Source organism: Nannospalax galili, unplaced genomic scaffold, assembly GCF_000622305.1.
Source record: "Nannospalax galili isolate Female #2095 unplaced genomic scaffold, S.galili_v1.0 scaffold76, whole genome shotgun sequence".
NCBI lineage: Eukaryota > Metazoa > Chordata > Mammalia > Rodentia > Spalacidae > Nannospalax > Nannospalax galili.
The window spans coordinates 3,342,026-3,360,951 of record NW_008339767.1 but is presented as its reverse complement, the minus strand read 5'-3'; the positions used below and the strand labels follow the sequence as shown (position 1 = coordinate 3,360,951).

The window sequence follows — 18,926 nt, the reverse complement described above, 5'->3', positions numbered from 1 at the left end:
GAGGTGAGTGTGCACACCACTGTGTGTATGCAGAGCTCAGTGCACGTTGTGTACTTGGTTCTCTCCTTTCACTTTTGCATGGATTCTGGAGATCAACCTCAGGTCATCAGGCTTGCACTTTACCTGCTAAGCCCCAGAGCAGAAATATTTCTCCATGCAGTTAACAATAATTTTCAAATAATCAGAGCAGAACACTTTCAAAGTTAAATATTTAAGTACATATACTGGTAGGCTATCTCTCTGAATTTTTATCTTCCAACCAAATTTTTTTTGGTTTTAGGAATAACCTTCAAAGCCTCTAGTTCTTTTGAATTAAATGAAAAACACTAGACAAATAGGGCCATTCTTGGCCCAGCCAAAGAGCACTAACTAGAATTATTAACATCTAGTAGGCACACAGTGGTAACTCAAAATACAGTTTTGAAAAGCCGGGCATAGTGGCGCATGCCTTTAAACCCAGCACTCAGAAGACAGAGGCAGGGAGAACTCCGTGAAACCAAGGTCAGCCTCCTCCACATAGAAAGTTCTAGGCCAGCTGGGATTACAGAGAGACTCCATCTCAAAAAAGATCCTCTCCCTCCTAAAAGAAAATAAAGTTCTGAGCAAGCACTATCAAGACATAAAGATGTACCGATGTGCCTGTCACTTCAATGTATTGTTGCTCTGGTCCCAACACTAAGGTTGCAGATAGCTGATTTCATAACCAAATTTATAATATTGTGTGAGTTGTAACAATTTTTCTTAATAATTTGAACAAAGAGCAGGTTTTCTTTACATATTTGTTAAATATTATTATTTAACAGAAGCCAGTGTGTTGCTAGGCAAATAAATCAAACTACAACTGGGTGTCACTAAACACTGTTTTTGAGAACGTAGCGCCTAAGGTAGTACAACCCTGTCTGTTTACTGTTCTCAGAACAGAACACCTATCTCCTCATTAATTAAAGTCATTGGATTTATTTTTTAATGGGAAAGGAGTTGTAGAATAAGAAAGCAAGGGTATCAGTATGGGGAGTTTCCCTCTCATACTTCAACCCTTTCCCACCACTGTGAAAAGTGAATAAAGACAGCGACATTTTTTAAAAAGTTAACTTATATTAAAAATATTTTGTATATGAACAATTTAATACTACAAAGTAGTATTCTAATACAAAGCAGTTCAAATATTAACTGTTCTTTAAACTGTTAAACTTTATTATAAATTAAATTTTCTTTACAAAAAATTGCACATAATATTTGACCACTCTTAGGTTCTGATGCACTGGCATTTGCAATAGTTTCTTTAATCTTCAAGTTAAACAGTCTCAGCAAGGAGTCCAAAACGTAGAAAGGGCAATAAACAACCTGCTAGAACATTCAAGTGCAACTAGCAGACTGTGGCATGGCAGTTACACTTTCCTTAAGATGGACTGCTTAAGTTTTAAATCCTGAAATGAAGAATCTCAAAAGATTTAAAGAGGAGGAACTAATAGGGACTGCCTGCTTTCTTACTATAAACACAGCCCTGGAAATTAAATCCCAAACAAGAATCTCTCAGGCATCAGAGAGTGTCAAGTGGATCAGGAACAGCACAACATAAAGGTAGGGAAGAATTTAAAAAAGGAAAAAAAAAGAAAAAAAGAAAAAAAAAAAAAAAAAGAAAAAAGAAACCAAAAACCAAAGTAAAATTAAAATCAGTGTCAGTCACTCTGAGGAGCCATACTTACGTACATGATGTTATGAGAATCTGGCAGGGCCTAGAAGCAGGCCAAACAGGAAGTTCATTTATCCAGTCGAAGACTGTCATGTTCATTGCTTCCGGTTTTAAGGATAGGATATTGTAGGGGACTTGATATGATCAATAATGCTTGTCTGCCTTACACAGACCTTAGCCAGGGATCAGCCTAATCTTGAAGAATCATGTTTGGCAATTAATTATTAAAAGGGCTTAGAACTGACTGCACCCAGTGTTCAGTGATTCTTGCTTTCTGTTTTGTTACTGTTTAAATTTAAGAGCTCATTTAGGCTGACTCCAATCTCTTGGCACTTGGAAACTAGTTTTCTCAGGTTATCAGTTTTACCTCCTTCTGATGCTTCAAACAAGAGTTGCTGCAAGAGACAGGGAAGCAGAGAAGTAAGAGACAGCCAGATTTTGAGCATTACCACATCAATGGACATGGCACATGCAGAAAATTGATAGGCAACATCAAGATAAAATAAAAGATAAAAAGCATTACATCTTTCCATAGTGATGCACAAAGAGGTAACTTCTGTAAGGCTCTCTGATATAAACGGTGAACCTGTAAGATAGATATATACACACTTTCATCAGAAAACATGGCAGAAAACACTTTCACAATCCTGTCTGTTCCAAAGTACTACTTTACGATATATTAACATTCAAGTCAAAATGGTTGTGTTGGGCTTTTAGAGATTCCAAATATTTAGAGCTCTTGTTATGTTAACTTCTATGCTTTCATAGAAGTTTCTTTACTTTTAAAGAGAGGTCAACAAAAGGGGCAAAATAGCAAAAAGGAAAAATAGATGGCCCATCTGATAATTCAATTATGGATGGCTTACCTCTCTTTGTCCCTTTAGAACAATCTCAGCAGCAATGGCTCTAAGAGAAAAAAAGGAATATAGAAAAGGGAAAAAAAATTATATATCTTCAAACAAAATGAAACACCACCACTGGCAGAATACTGATTGTGGGAATCTGAGTACAAAACTTCCTGAAAGTAACAGGCTAAACTTCCAAGGAGGGTAACCTATAGTGAAAAGAAAAATTCAACAATTTTTATCAACTTTACAAGTATGAAGCAGACCAGTGTTTTGAACATAAATTAAAAAAAAAACCTCATAACTAGTTAAAAACACCTGGCACTAACATCTTTAAAATAAAAAAAGAAAATCAGACCACAACAGGGAAAACCCCCACATTTTAAAGTAGATGGTCCTAAAGTGTGTATAATAGACTTACTTGCTTTGTAACAGTATTGTATCTAAATGTTCTTTCGCATTAAAAGGCTAGCCTTTTTAAATTTAGAAACAACTATTCATGAGCATTTACTCATACTAGGTATTAAACCACAACAGTGCCCCAAACAAATCTACATTTAGAAATCTGTCTAGGGAGAAAAAAAATGCCATTTCAGATTTACCTGTCTGGAGCAAACCTTACAAATAAAAGCAATAGCTATAAAAACATGTACGTGATTGTTGCATTACATTTTCCAGGTGGCCAGGCATGTTGGGATATTATATGTAAACATCTTGGCTTGAAGTTTCAGAATCTGAACATTGCTTTCTTCCCATTCATGTTGAAGTAGCCTGTGAAGTACAGTCAGGAAAATGAACAAAGCATTGAAAGTATAGGGGACCCCAAATGTGCTCTATGAATAGAATGCATGAGGGACAGAGGTTGGTCAGGTAAAAGTCTATCAAAGATATTCAGCAAATATTTATAGAATGTCTCTTATGATAACTGTCCTGGGATAAGATGTATTAACTATCAGGAAGTCCATCAAGTTCTATGCGAATCCTCAAAAAAGTAAATAAAAGGGCATGTATTACTACAAACAACAAAAGCACTTCATTATGTAATCCTCTACCCCAAATGTTTTTAAGTTAGTGCCTTAATAGATGAAAGCAATTTTTTTTTTAATATTTTTTCTTTCTTAAAGGATAATCTTGAATGTTTCTAGAACTAAAATGAAAATATAGTGACTGTTAAATTCTTACCTAGGGGGCAAAAAAAAAAAGGTAGGGATAACTGTAAGAAGTACCAAAACAAGAAGTGGGGTTTTACTTACAATTAAACTACCTTTGCTCTAAAATGCTGATTAGAAACTAGTCAAAAATGCAATCACATTTTCTGTTTCACGTGTTTATCAAAGATGATTTTCCAAATTCAAACTTTTATTATTAGCTTCTGGATTAACATTAATTGGCAAGAAATTTAATTAGAGAACAACATGGCTATTTTTCTCATAAACTTAAATCTTTGAACTGTTTTTTAGACTTATACCATGTATCATCTCATACACATAATATGTGAAATATAAATAGTTCAAGACACAAAAGAATATTTGGTAAGTGCTTTAGGATCTTATAGAAGCTTACTAGTTATGTCATAATGCAAAAGGAACGGCTGCATAAATGGAAGTTGAAGCTTTAGTGTGCTTAAGTCCCTTTAGGATTTAAAATCTTAATTTTTCAGAGTAAAAGAATGGCGGTGCACACTTTTAATCCCAGCATCCAGCAGTTAGAGGCAGGTGGATTTCCCTGATTTCCATGCCAGCCTGGTCTACACAGTGAGTTCTAGAGTAGTTGGGGCTACACAGAGACCCTGTCTTAAAATAAACAAAATACAAGGAAAAAAAAAAAAAAAACCTACCAGAAGAAAAAAAAAAAAAAGAATGCTTATTCTACCAGAGCAAAGAAACTACAAATAAATGGTCAGAAATTCCCTTATTCTAATTAAATGTAGAAAATGCCTAGATCAGTGCTCAAATAGGGTTTGAAGGCTCAAGTTTAGGATCTCAATTTTAAGTAAACATCTCATGAGATTCTAGCCCATGCAAATACATTTGAGAGTAACTGACATATGAAAATCTCTTGATATTCTTCTGACATGTAAAATAGGTGCACTGCTTATAACGCATGTGCTTATGGCAGATGGTATGTATGTGCCTGGGGAATACAAGTGAATTTACTTGAATTAATTGCTCCCCTTAACAACCTGCAGTTTTCTAAAGTGGCTTTTCTATGACTATCTGAATATGACTTAACAAGCCTGAGATCAAAGAAGTCTATATTCGTAAAGAAATAATAGAACTTAAATGGTTTTTATCAAGTTTTCAAGAATAATTTTCCATGAAAGACTGAGAATCAAAAAATTTATTTTGTCTTACCTCAGTGCAAGTCCAGAATTAGTTGGCATAACTGTGCAAAACCGTTCCAAGGTTTTGGAATGCTGGGTCTTTGGAACACAGCTCAAATAAAAGAAAATAACCTGTGAAGGTTGAGGGAGGGAAACATGAATGCAACTAAAAAGTAGAAATCTAATTACCTATGGGTTTTAATGAGAAAAACAAAAAGGTCTCTGAGACACGAATATACAAATTATAATTATATATAATTAATTATATTAGTGACTTCCCAAATATGAATTAGAAAATATGGTCTCGTGATGAGAGCCATGGACATGGCCCTGACAAGAAGCCAGGAGTCCAGGTTTCTATTCCTGCATTGCAGGGCAAGTCATAGGGCTAATAATGCCTGCCCCATCTTGCTCATGCAATGTGTAAATGATTTAATGGCCACAAAGTGGTTTGAGACCCTGGGATAAAGAATAACATAGAAGCACAAAGCATAATAATTGGTTATCCTGATTAGCAGCTAAACTACCCAACAAGGGGGGGGGGCGGGGGGCAGCATGTGGCTGGGCATGGTGGCACACACACCTTCAATCTCAGCACTTGGGAGGCAGAGGCAAAGGTGGAGGCAGAGGCAAAGGTAGAGGCAGGCAGATCTCTGTGCGATCAAAACCAGCCTGGTCTGCATAGTGAGTTCCCCGTCCTACCCCTTCCTACCCCCCACAAAGCATATGTTTGAGTTTACACTGAACTTTAAGCAGGAGCTTTTGTTTTACATTGTATTGACTGAAAGGGGATTCTGAAAATAAAGAAAAAAAATCCATTTTTTTTTCATAATATACTGTTTGGTAAATGCATCATTAGATTCTACTACTGAAATTTAAAGCAGCACCTGATTTTCAACTTCACTATGCCCTGTACATGGGCTATTATCTGTTTGAAAAACATCAGCAAAAAGAGCAGCTACAATGTATATATGCTGATGTTTAGAGAGCCTTACATGGCACCATTCCTATACTTTGAAGAGGTAAGAATTATTGACAAGATTAACAGTGAATGTTGGGATAGTGATCCCAGGAAAAGCTCTCTTGATTTACGAAAGAGCAGTTTTGCTATCATGGTTAAAGTCCCTTTGTTATATAAAAGAGCATCTAAAGAAAAAAGTCTAAGTTCTTACCTGATTATGAAATTCATAGTTGGACCAGTAATCAGCACTGCTAAAAGGAATGGGGTATCGGGTAGGGACTGTAACCAAACATCTATTCACTAAATCAGTAAAAAATCTGAATTCTTGGATTTTGTTTCTGGATCCAGCAGCTCTATTATTGGCAAAGACAAGATAACTGTCAAAAGAAAAATACTGTATTTTAGAATAACTTAGAATAATTAAGCCAGTAACTCACCAAAGAAGCTGACCACCCTTTCCCCAACCATTTATGTTTACTCTAAAAATCCGATTCTTAAGAGAAACTAAAACTTACTCCATCCAAATCATCTGCACTATATCAGACCTCATGGCCACTCCTAATGCTGCCTCATATGCTTCCACCGTCTCTTTAACACTTGATTGAAGAGGATGACAAAGGCTGTTTAAGAAACAAAGGAAAACATGTCTACAACTCAAATGCATTAGGTGAGAGAATGACAAAGCATACTTCAAACATTACAGATATTATAATGAAATTATTTCAATCTTTCTTTTTTAGTAAATAATAAACCTAAGTATTTCTTTAGTTTTGCTTCAATGTCTTTTTAAAAATAACGTAATTGAGTAGTAAATACCAAAGACAGGAGGCCTGGCATACAATGTTTCTCTCCACAATGGGTAATGTCTTACCAGTAAATCAGCCACAAATAAGGAATTTGGTTGTTAAACGTGTCATCATCAAAATTCTCTTTACATAAACAGGCTGGAATGTCGAGTGGTCCTGGGATATTCAAGAGATATCTGAAAAAAGAAAAACCTAACATTATATGAAATTGTGCTTAGGCATACATGGATCACAAATGCAATAAAGAAAACCCTGAGTTTCAACTTAATTGAACTATATTTTACGAAAAAATGAACTTTTCCTAGGATCATGTTTACTCAAATTTTTATTTTTCTACCAATTATGAATACCTTCCCTAAAATTAATATTTAGTTCTATCATACAAATCATCTAATTAAAAATATAAAAGATAAAATGAGAATACCAAGTATCTGAAATTTCCATAAAATCTGTACTTTTCTGTGGAAGGGACAATATACTTTAGAAAGCCTGTATCTGAAATCTTTCAGACAGACAGACACACACATACCCCCATGAAAGCTTAATTTTGACATAGTAGCAGATAACACATTGGCCCAGAGGTATTTATCAAAGAGATCCATGATCCAAAAAAGTTGAGAAATGCTCTGAATTGTAGATATAATGTAATATAAATGTCATAGAACATTAAAAGCTCCAAGAAGCTGATTAGTAAAGAAATTTATTTGACCTTCAGTAGCTCAGCTTTCCTCCCAATGTATTTCCATCTGTTTACATCTCATACTTTTACCAGTGTCTTCATCTAATCTCGAACTGGCAATCTAGTATTATCATTTACACTGGGTTTTTAAAAGATTGCAAGGGTAAAGTTTTAATGCTCAGCCTAATTTTCAGGAAGGCAGCAAACACAAGCAACAGGACATGTGGAAGTCAGGTTATCCTTACTATCATAATTGGCTGCATTACCTTGAGCCATCTATCTACTTAGACTTCTAAGGATTTTAGTTCCCGCCACTGAAAACTGAAATGATCTTAAATCTAATATATATAAGACTGTACTGTACAATCTCCAGGGCCACTACTTCAAAGTGAATGAAATCAACTAACAGTCTAGCAATTCTCTTAACAGTGAAATTGATTTTAAAACAAATGAAAATTACCTTATTGTCATCTTTACACTAAATGTCACAGAGAAAGAGTTGATAAAAATTTAATTTCAAAGCCGGGCATGGTGGCACACACCTTTAATCCCAACAGAGGCGGGCAGATCTCTGTGAGTTCAAGGCCAGCCTGGTCTACATAGTGAGTTCTAGGCAGCTGGAGCTACAAGAAGACTCTGTCTCAAAAGACGCCCGCCCCCCCCCCAAAAAAAATCAATTCCAAGTAAATAATACAGTGCTACCAATTTTGCTTTACAAATTCTACCCAGAAAATATATTTTGAATGTATTAAGAGCACTGACTTCTACTTTAAAAAAACTGGTTATATTTATAAACTCAAAACTATAAACATCAGATGTATACACACAATAATCACAGCAATGACAAAAATTATCTCCTTAACTGTCATTCTCCTAATATTTGACTCAAAAGACTTTTTTTGTTTATTTGGTTTCAAGAAAGGGTCTCACTGTGTAGCCTAAACTAGTCTTGAACTTACATGTGTGCTGGGATCACAGGTGTGTGCCACAATGCCTGGCTAAATGACTTCATAAATTAATGAAAATCTTAGTGCAGACAAGAACTTCAGAATTATCTAAATAAATTTGGTATCTTTTTCTAATTCTTGGTGATATATGAGAAGTTCAAGAAAGAATAAAGAAAGATAGCTTAATGACAAGAATTGAGATGATTTGGAGGCATTCTAGTTATAAATTTTCATTGGTACTATCTTTTATTCTGTTTATTTAAACTAACATTAAGAAGATCTAAAGGCAAAATCTGGCATATCAATTACATTCATGTCTAAGGGAAAACCAGAACCAGTTTTTGTCTAAGTTTGAAAACTTAATCTAATCTTTAAAAAGGGAGAAAATCAGGTTTTGGGAGATGAACAATCTCTGAATTTCTTATAGTACATTTCTCTTCCATTAATTTGCATTAAAACTGATTTGCGTATAACTGTTTTTAAAATATTGACGTAGCAGAGAAAGGTCCTAAAATTACCAGGTTAATTAATTCACAGATGTGAAGACCCAAGCTTATAAAACCTGTAAGATAGGTGAACCAATTGCTTTTTAAAAATCTGGGTATTTTAAAAACAAAAATCTGACTTCCCATAACATGGTTGGTACCTAAGAAAATAAATCTATAAAAACAAAGATTTTATTTTCATTCATCAATATTTTCTATAAGAATTTTTTTTTTTTTTTTGGAGGGAGGGAGAGATAGTTTAGCAGTTAAGAGTGGTTGCTGCTCTTGAAGTAGACCAGAGTTCAGTTTCTAACACCAAAGTCAGGCACTCCAACTTGAGAAGATTCAACGCCCTCTTTTGGCCTTCATTGGCACTGTAGTCATATACACAAATCCAGAGACACGCACTCAGAAACAGACAAAGGGAACTATTGGCAACTTATCACTGCTGGGTGAGAGAGAGTTGGTCTTCTTTAGAAGCATGATGCTAAATAGGTTGACTAAGCTCCAGTGGATGGACTCACACCAAGAGACATTTGGGGACACAACTTGATTCAATAGGCCTTAACATATGTGACAGAATGCATAAAATCTAGAGGAAGGGTAAAGGTCCTTAAGAAAAAAAGGTCTGCTGATCCCCTATAGAGAACTGAGGAAGGAGGAAGTCTCCTCCAAAATCATTCTTCATGATCTGATGTGATCTCTTAATGTTGGAACAGAACTCTCAGCAAAGAAAGATAATAAATACAAAGCTAGTGAGAGAAACTGATGGGTGAGAAAAAAAAACTCTCTAAAACTTATATACATGCAAGCAAAACACTCATACACATAAAATTATTATATTTTTTAAAAACCAAGCCGGGCGTGGTGGTGGTGGGAGGCAGAGGCAGGCGGATCTCTGTGAGTTCAAGGCCCCTGGTCTACATAGTGAGTTCCAGGACAGCTGGGGCTACAGGGAGACCCTGTCTCAAAAAAGACCAAAAAAAAAAAACCCAACCAAATTGAAGAGTTACAATAGGTCTTACTATGCATGGTGCCTTTGATCCAAAATCCATAGGCATTTCTTATCTTGCCTCCATTTTGATTATTCTACTTACTCTGCTGCTCTTAATACTTCTGTAAGCAAGTACTCAAGTGCAAAATAGTCATCAGTCTAAAATGTAAGCAGAGCGCGCGCGCGCACACACACACACACACACACACAGTATCTTTCCACTGACCTACATTCTCTTTCTTCTACAAATCAAAGCTCTACAACTTACCGAAATAAGTCCAAGTTACTGTACTTTTCAAACCCAGGTTTAAAGAAGGATGCAATAAATTTCCGCAAAAATGGAAGAAGATTATCGCCTCGGTTCTATTTAAAAGAGAAAAATATACATCAGGCTTATAATGCTCAATAAAAATGTTTGAAAAGAGGAAAATTCTTTTTAAAAAATCACTGATTATGTTTCTTTAGTTAGATGGGGGATAGAATGAGTAGGTTTGGGAAACATTCAACTAACTTCTATACTGTCACTTCTTGTGTTGGTTGAGTCTAATTGTCAACTTGACACAAACCTAGAATGAATCACCTGGAAAAAGGACTGGCTAGATCAGGTTGGCCTGTATGTTAATTGATGAGGGAAGATTCACCCACTGTGGGCAGCACTGGCACTGTTCCCTAGAGGATACTGAACTGTTAAGAGCAGAAAGCAAACTGAGCACTAACAAGCATACATGCAATCACTTTCTGTTCCTGACTGTGGATGTGTTGTGACTAGCTGATTCAAGCTCCTGTTACCTTGACTTCCTTGAAATAATGGACTATAACTAGGAATTGTGATATAAAATAAACCCTTTCTCCCCTAAGCGGCTTTTTGTCAGGGTAGTTTATATAGCAACAGAAATGAATCTAGAACACCTGTGAATTAAATTCAACTAACTATTTATCTGATATTGCCACAAGACCAAATTCCATTCATCGGTATCTTAAGGAGCTATCACATTTGGCAATGAAGTACAGGTTTGGGCTGCAAATATGAGTAACATAGAGCCTGTGTTCATGAAGAGTTCTATATCCAATGGTACAACTATGGCAATAATAGAGGGAAAATCTAGCATGACCTACAAAGGGCAAAAGGACCAGGACATGCTTCCTGAAGAGAGTACTGATAAAGATTCCAATACAAAAACATCATATTAAAGATTTCTGAATCATTTTTTACCTGTAAGATGAAGAATTTGCACATATGATAAAAAATCTCTGAATTCTGAGGATTATTTTCAAATGCAGTAAGCCACACCAATCTGGCCTCATCATACTGATTTGTTTTCAAATATAAAGCAGCAAGGGCTTCCAATAACTGGCAGTTCATGGGACATGATTCCAATAAACATTTGCAAAGCTCCACTGCTGCCTCAAACCTTAACAAGAAAAAGAATGGCTCAACACACTTCTTAAAAGACCAATCTTTAACAGTTAGTTACTTGTTAAGTTTTACCTCTCTAGGATCTGGTGCAGAGCAATCATATTTGTGTAAAGTGGAAGGCAGACCTCTATTCTCTCTCCACTGGTAAGGTTCTCATCCGTACAAGCTTTCACTGCATCTATTACAAATACCACAATATGAACCAAACATACAATTATTTGACTATTTTGATCAGTGATCAAAAAAAAATGTCCTATCCCTTTGTCCATTATCCTTTTCATCTTCACTGAAATCCTAGCATTTACCCAAATGAGGTATTTCAGGTATCTTCAGACTCCTAAAATCCAATAGATTACTCTTACTTTTCCTGGGAAGAGAAGCAGCATTCAATACTGAGACCCCACACTTATCTATATTTTTACTCTCAATTACCTGAAGTTTCATGAAAATTCATTCCCCAAAAAAGCATCATAAAATTATCTTTCCATCTTTCTCTAATCACTTCAAAGGAGGTCTTTCTCTGATGCTTCATAGCTATTTAAGTATATCCCCCTGAACTAGATCTTTCCCTTATTCCTTCAAAATACACTTTTCCCCTGTAACGAGCCCTTCATCTGATCTTATGAGTGTCTTACAATGTTTGACATTGCACAACCATCACCATTTCTTCCTTTCCCAATACTGGAATAATGTGCCAGAATTATGGCGTTAAGTGTCATCAGTCTAAACGCAGCATTCAAAGTTTACTTAGATTTGTACCCAACCAAACTTAAATATACTCATTCTCATTTTATTTGATTAGCATGTGACAATGGTGCACTTCCCCTCTGGGGATGCAGAATCAAACCCACAGCCTTGAACATGCTAGGCCAGTGTTCTACCACTGATTTCACAAGTTCAACCTTCCCCCTTTAAAATATTTCTTCTTGCCAGGCATGGTGGCACACGCCTTTTAATCCCAGCACTCAGGAGGCAGAGGTAGGCGGATCTCTCTGAGTTCAAGGCCAGCCTGATCTACACAGTGAGTTCCAGGATAGCTGGGGCTACAGGGAAACCCTGTCTCAAAAAGACCAAAAAAAATTTCTTCTTAGAGGCAGGCAGATCTCTGTGAGTTTGAGGCCAGCCTAGTCTACATAGTGAGTTCCAGGCCAGCTGGGGCTACAGAGAGACCCTGTCTCAAAAAAGACAGACAGACAGACATACACACACACACACACACCCATCCCATCCCCACCCCCCTTCTTGGTTGTGCTTCCAAGAGATTATTTCCTCTTAGTTTAATTCACTAATACAAGATTTCCTTTTACTCCTTACTGCTATGCTCTTAAATTTCATTCTCTCAAAGAAAATAGCTCAAAAGGTATTTAGTTTTCCTAAAGATTTTGGGGATCCCTAAGGATTTCAGATGTGAGGTAGTTTGTTGGTTTGTTTGGGTTTTATTTTTTCCAGATTTTGGAATATTTGTATATACATAATGAGATTTACCTTGGTTATAGGACTCAAGGCTGAACACAACATTCATGTTCAAAATATACCTTATAGACATACCTGAAGGTAATTTAACACATCTTTAATGCATCTGTGTTTTGACTGTGACTGTATTATATAAGATCGGGTATGGAATTTACCATTTATAGCATCATGTTAACCACATCAGTACTCAAAAACTTTGCGATTTAGATTTTTGAACTTTTCGGATTTTGACCAAATTAGGGATGCTCAATCTATACTAAATAATTTACAATGAGAACACATTAAAAATCATAAACTACTTATAATAAATAACTTCTGGGGCTAGAAAGATGGCTCAGCAGTTAAGAGCACTGGCTGTTCTCACAAAGGACCTGGGTTTGAGTCTCAGCACCCATATGTTAGCTAACAACTGTCCTAACTCTAGTTCCAGGGGACTCCAACGCCCTCTCTGACCTCTGCGGACATTGCATTACACACATGCAGGCAATACACTCATACACACAAAATAAAAATAAAATATTTTAAAAATAAATAACTTCTATGTTAATAACCCTCAAATCCATTGATCTATCCATAAATGCTCACTTAAGGTCAGCTTTCTTATTTCCTCTGCCAACAATCATTTTTCACTTAAGATGACCAATCATTCAAAAATACTACTACTTCCACAATTAGTCTGAGTTATTAAGTTTTCTATTAATATCACTTTCCTTTTCTCAGTCTTAAAAACCTGGAAATCACCTGTGACCATTCTTTCTCTTCTTCCCTAGAATTTTATCCTCTACTACATCTCTTTGTAGTAACTTGAGATGTCTCTAATAAACACTATTTTTCTGTGATTTTTCTTTTATTAAAAATTTTTATCACATTTATTTGTGCATGCATGCACGCACGCACACGTGCACACGTATACATGAACATGCCATGCAGTCAGGACAACTTGCAGCAACTCATTCTTTTCACACCATGTGGGTCCCAGGCATTGAACTCAGGTCTTCACACTTGGCAGCAAGTGCGTCTATCTGCTGAGCCATCTCACCAACCCTGTGGTACTTCTTCTTATACCTGTTATAGCAATGATCTTCTGGTTGGTTTTCCTATATGTAGTAAAATTTCTCTTCTATCATAGTCTCTCACTTTTAAAGAATATCTACTGTCAATCACATCTGCAACATTTGGAAAGGCCTTTAAAATTTGTCAACAAGTCACTAATCGAGCTTAATCTTTCCTATTTTCTAGCAAAATATTCACTCTTATTAATTTATTATTTTTAATTTTATGTGTGGGGTAGTCTGCTTGCATGTAATACATAGTGTTTTGCCTGAATGTATGTAAGTACCCCATGTGCATGTAATGCCCGCAGAGGCCAGAAGAATCCCCTGGAAATGGAGTTACAGATGGTTTGTGAGTCACCATGTATAGCTCAAACCCTATCCTCTGAAAGAGCAGCAAGTGCTTAACCACTGTACCACCTCTCCAGCCCCAGAATTCTATTTTTTTGTCTTTTTGAGACAGGTTCTCCCTGTAGCCCCAGCTGTCCCAGAACTCACTATGTAGACTAGACTGTCCTGGAACTAAAGGTGTGTGCTACCACGCCCAGCCAGAATTCATTTTATAAGGATTCTCCAATTTCTCTTCAAATTCATTGTAGAAATTCTTATCAATTTGTTGTTTTTCATTTACTTAGCTCCTCTAACAGGAATGACCTTTCCTTTCTTCACTGGATTATTCAACAAGCATTTACTAAGCATTAAGTAAACTGTAGGAATTCATCAAAAGCTCTTAGATAATACAGAGAACCTAGGTCTACATCTTTGAGAAGACCTACTTGGCACATCACAGTCCTACTTCAAAGCTAAGTTCCAACCCTCAGTTCCTTTATAAAGCCTTAGAATGTACCAACCTACAGTAATCTCTGGATTTGTATTAAATAACTGTAAATCACAGATTCTTGTTTCTCTTGTAGAATACAATTTACATTATATACTAATACACTACATATGACCTTATATACTTAATAATTATGTCAAATGCATACATCTTATCTTCTGAGTGGGTTATATACTTATTTTGGGAAGGAACAAGCTTTAAACCAATTAAGTGTCCAATGGCTGATATGTGTAGAATAGAACAGCAATCAAAGGCATTGACAGAAATTAACTAAATGAAAAGACAAAACATATCCTTTAAAGCTTCCACTTTAATGGACTTCCAGAATAACCAAATAACAAGCAAACGTGCTTCTTCCATTCAATCAAATCCGCTAACCTGCAACCTATATTATCAGTAAGTGTATATGTACGTGCATGCATGCAGATACACATATATTTATTAACAATACATTTAACTAATATCCTTTGCCATAATTTAAAAATAATTCACATAATTTAGTTTTTCATTTTCATCAATGTCAAAAACCAGCTATCTAATTCAGTAACTAAAAATATTTAGGTAATAAGTTGAAATTAAAGCTTGTATTTATTCTTCATGGAAAATTGTACTAATGAATGAATTGATGTTCTAAACATCTGTGCTATAATTTGTAATGGTTGATGTTATAATTTATAAACATTACTTACCTTCAAAAACTGCTAATAATAAGTCAGGATTAGTTTTTACATCTTGAACTGCTTGCCATGGCATTACAAATGGTTCAGTGTTAACAATTCTTGAAGGATTAGCATTAGATGGATCATAAAATTTTGAAGGGAGAATGTTGAATTCAATAAGATGTATGTAGGCCAGCCACGCCAAACACCGATCATTTGTTCTAAGGTATTCAGCTACTATCTCATCATTAGCCAATTTTAATGCATTCTAGGTAAAATGAAAAGAATAATTTGAAGTGTTTTTTTAAAAAAACGGTTCCTATTCACAGTAAGATTCAAATCTAAATAAAACTGTTATACTCTTTAAAGTGATTGTTAAAAATATCTAAGTAAAAAAAAGGATTTTGTTGTTGTTGTTGAGTGTGTATGCAAGCCACGAGTGTGATTGTGCACACCTCTCAGCTCTTGGGGGGGGGGGGGGGCCCAGAAGCAGGCAAATCCAGGCCAGCCTGGTCTACATAGGGAGTTCCAGGTCAGCTGGGGCTACAGGGAGACCCTGTCTAAAAAGACAAAAAAAAAATGTATATGAGTATTTTGCCTGCATGTAAGTGTACTACATGCACACAACGCCCTCAGATGCCAAAAGAGGGTGTCTGATCCTCTGGAAGTGGAGTTACCGGCAGTTGTGAGCCTCCATGTGGGTGCTGAGAACCAACCCCATGTTCTCTCTAAGAGCAGCCAGTGCCCTTCACTGTTGAACATAAAATTTTTAATGAAAAATCTCAAGACTAACATAGTGAAATAAGACAAAATGTATTAAGTGTCCTAATACCTAAAATCAAGTAAGTTAAAGACAAAAACAGTACTTAAAAAACAAAACAAAAACCAACCTCCCAAAACCTGTATCAATAGAGATGATTTTTATTACGGACTAATTCTTTTAGAGTTTTTATTCTGAAGTTTTCCTGGTGAATACTTAATACAGAATCTTTCCATGGAAACCTTGTAATGGACACTAAAAAAGACAGTGCCAAACAAATGTGGAAATGTCACACAACTTGATGGAACATGGCAAAACAAGGGTTCAAATCCAAAGTCTGTGCCTCACCACTAAACAATTGCTACTCATGTCTCAGACCTTTATAAATACTCTCCAAAATGAAATTATATACTATAATAAATAAACGTTTACCTGTAAAATTGCTAGTGCACTTTGACATCTTCCAGTAAATATGTGTAGCTGAACTCTAAATAAAAGAGCCTCTAAGAGCTGAAAGGACAGAATATCTGATATTTCTCGCTTGGCTGCGCCCATCAGAAACTCCACCATTCTCTCACATACATAATCTTTTTCTTCAAAGGTGCTTTCTAGATGCAGAAACTAACCAAAAGGGTTTTACATAATTAATCTTGCTGAATAGGAATTAAAGGTGCACATTTTTTCAACTTTCATTAAGATGTTATCTCTTATCAAATGTACAGTTTCTACAAAAATGCATAAAACTATTTTCTAGATGTCTCCTGTCACAGATTAGGAAGTAAAAATCACATGAAATCATCTTCAAATTATCACTGAAAGCAATCTCATTTAGTTTCTCTGAATCACAACAAGATCATGATGGATATCCAAAAGCTTATGTTTATAATCATATACAATTTGTGTTTCTTAAGTGTATGACTATTTAAAACTTTAATAGGACCCGGTTATATGACTCCTTGGCATATACCCAAAGGACTCATCCTATTGTAGAGACACTTGTACAACCATGTTTGTTGCTGCTCTTTTCACAATAGCTAAGAGATGGAAGCAACCTAAGTGCTCCTCAACTAACGAGTGCTTAACAAAAATGTGGTATATTTACATAATGGAGTTCTATTCAGCAGTAAAGAAAGATGAAATAATGAAATTTGCAGGTAAATGGATGGATCTAGAAACTGTTATACCAAGTGAAGTAACACAGACTCAGAAAAACAAATGATATATGTTCTCCCTCATATGTGGATCCTAGAACCAAATCCTTTTAAATTCCAGGTCCTATTAATAAGATGTTGCTATACAGCACTCCCTACTGCATGAAATAACTACCATCATCAAAACTTCAGCTGAGCCTAATTGCTAAACATTATCACAACTGGGCTTGTTGACCATTGTGCTCATTCATTAAAGGAGGGCCAAGCAGGGTCATTGGACCTCACCGCATTATCCAGCCACTCTTCCCAGCCAACTGTATGTAATCTGACCCTAATCATACACAGCCTCCTGGATTTGGGGAGGGCTGAAGTATACAATCTGGGGAAGGCTAGGAAGAGAGGCATGACCCATCCTGGGTAAAGGCTTTCCAGTGTGCATACCCTGAGGTCATACATACACCTCAGCAACCCCTCAGTTATCTCAGTAAGTAAGCTCAATAAACTCATTTGTTCCCCAGTAAGACTTCATCAAACATTGGCTTGACACTAGAACCTTGAAAGGGAATGAGCATTGCTTCGCATCCCCAGGAAAAGAAGTCTCACAACAGATGGAAAATTTATTTGTTAATGCTCTTATGTCTCAAAATTTAAAAAAAAAAAAATTGAGAATGCAAAAGATGTTAAAAGGATATGAGAATGGAGATATTTTCTAAAATAGGAAAAATGATAAAGCCTAAACAAGTGATGAAAGTCTCTTTAGGTTTGTTATGATATATAAAGGATGAGACAAAAATAATACAGACATAATCTTAAAATGTCTATGGTCATAGTTAAGGAACAAAATATATATCTAGTCAAGTTTATCTGAGAATATTTGTTTTTTGACCCAAGCCTTATCTACATAGCACATGATAATTAAAAGTACCAGACTGGTGGAACTAACCTTATTGGATGTTTCACAGCCATAGTTTTAGGCCTATATTAATGTGGTCAGAGGGACAGTTTTTAACCCCTTGCCCTCCAAGGTCAACTAAGTTCCAGAGGACTATGGAACATCTCTCAAAATGTCCTGTAACTATGGTGAGTCACCTGCCCTCTTGTTCAGGGAAGACATGGAGACCCCACCAGATAGACTTGAAGCAGTGTCTAATCAACAAAGAGGAGGAGGGTCAACTCAGAGGAAACATCTCATTCATGCTTCCAAGTGAAGCCAGACATGGTCAAGCAGGACCTTTGACTTATCTTCACATAGATGGAACTGGTAAAAGTAAGGAGCCAGGTGCTCCTCCCAAGCCCATGTGACCCCTGAGGAACAGATCTTCAAATGACCTTAATTGTAAAAATAAATTGATTTATTTGGGCCAACTGTATGGTCTTAATCACCCAAAAGGAAAGTATAACCAAATAGTAGAGTCATCAGTATACTTCTTTAAGAGTTCAAGAGATTACACTTCCTGGACATTAGGCTTTAGTCTATATAAAAAGTTATTTAGACAATTATTTCTCATTGATGATTTTGTTCCTAATCAGAAAGTGCTGCTCAGATGTAGGACTTCAAATCCTGGTCTCCAATACTGTAGTGCCCACCTGTAGCTAAGGGAGACAACCAGCTACTGTTCTTAAATGATGGATAAATTTGTTTTTTCCCCCATCTAGAAGCCTCTGAGAGGGGACTGACACTGATTCTAACCACTGCAATAGCTATCAAAATACCTGAAAGCAAATCCTGAATCCATCACTCTAGAGTCCAGCCTTGGAAGACAAAAGAAAAATGAGGAGGAACCCAACAGAGGGATGCTTTTGGAATCCTTTATCAAGAAATTCCAATGGACGTTCATATGAG

General features: G+C 36.0%; 1 protein-coding gene across 2 annotated transcripts in view; it reads right to left on the bottom strand.

Annotated features, from left to right (window-relative positions):
• Nucleotides 1-1,166: 1,166 nt before the first annotated feature.
• Nucleotides 1,167-18,926, bottom strand: part of Zfc3h1 (zinc finger C3H1-type containing) — a gene marked incomplete in the record, with an annotated part of 62,693 nt that continues 44,933 nt past the window's right edge. For both annotated transcript variants that reach the window (XM_008834563.3, XM_029564250.1), the window contains 13 exon segments: nt 1,167-2,088; nt 2,217-2,279; nt 2,560-2,599; nt 3,208-3,309; nt 4,893-4,993; nt 6,034-6,199; nt 6,338-6,442; nt 6,694-6,804; nt 10,002-10,096; nt 10,947-11,145; nt 11,223-11,328; nt 15,203-15,440; nt 16,365-16,553. In XM_008834563.3, the coding sequence (XP_008832785.1) occupies nt 1,951-2,088; nt 2,217-2,279; nt 2,560-2,599; nt 3,208-3,309; nt 4,893-4,993; nt 6,034-6,199; nt 6,338-6,442; nt 6,694-6,804; nt 10,002-10,096; nt 10,947-11,145; nt 11,223-11,328; nt 15,203-15,440; nt 16,365-16,553 (1,653 nt within the window).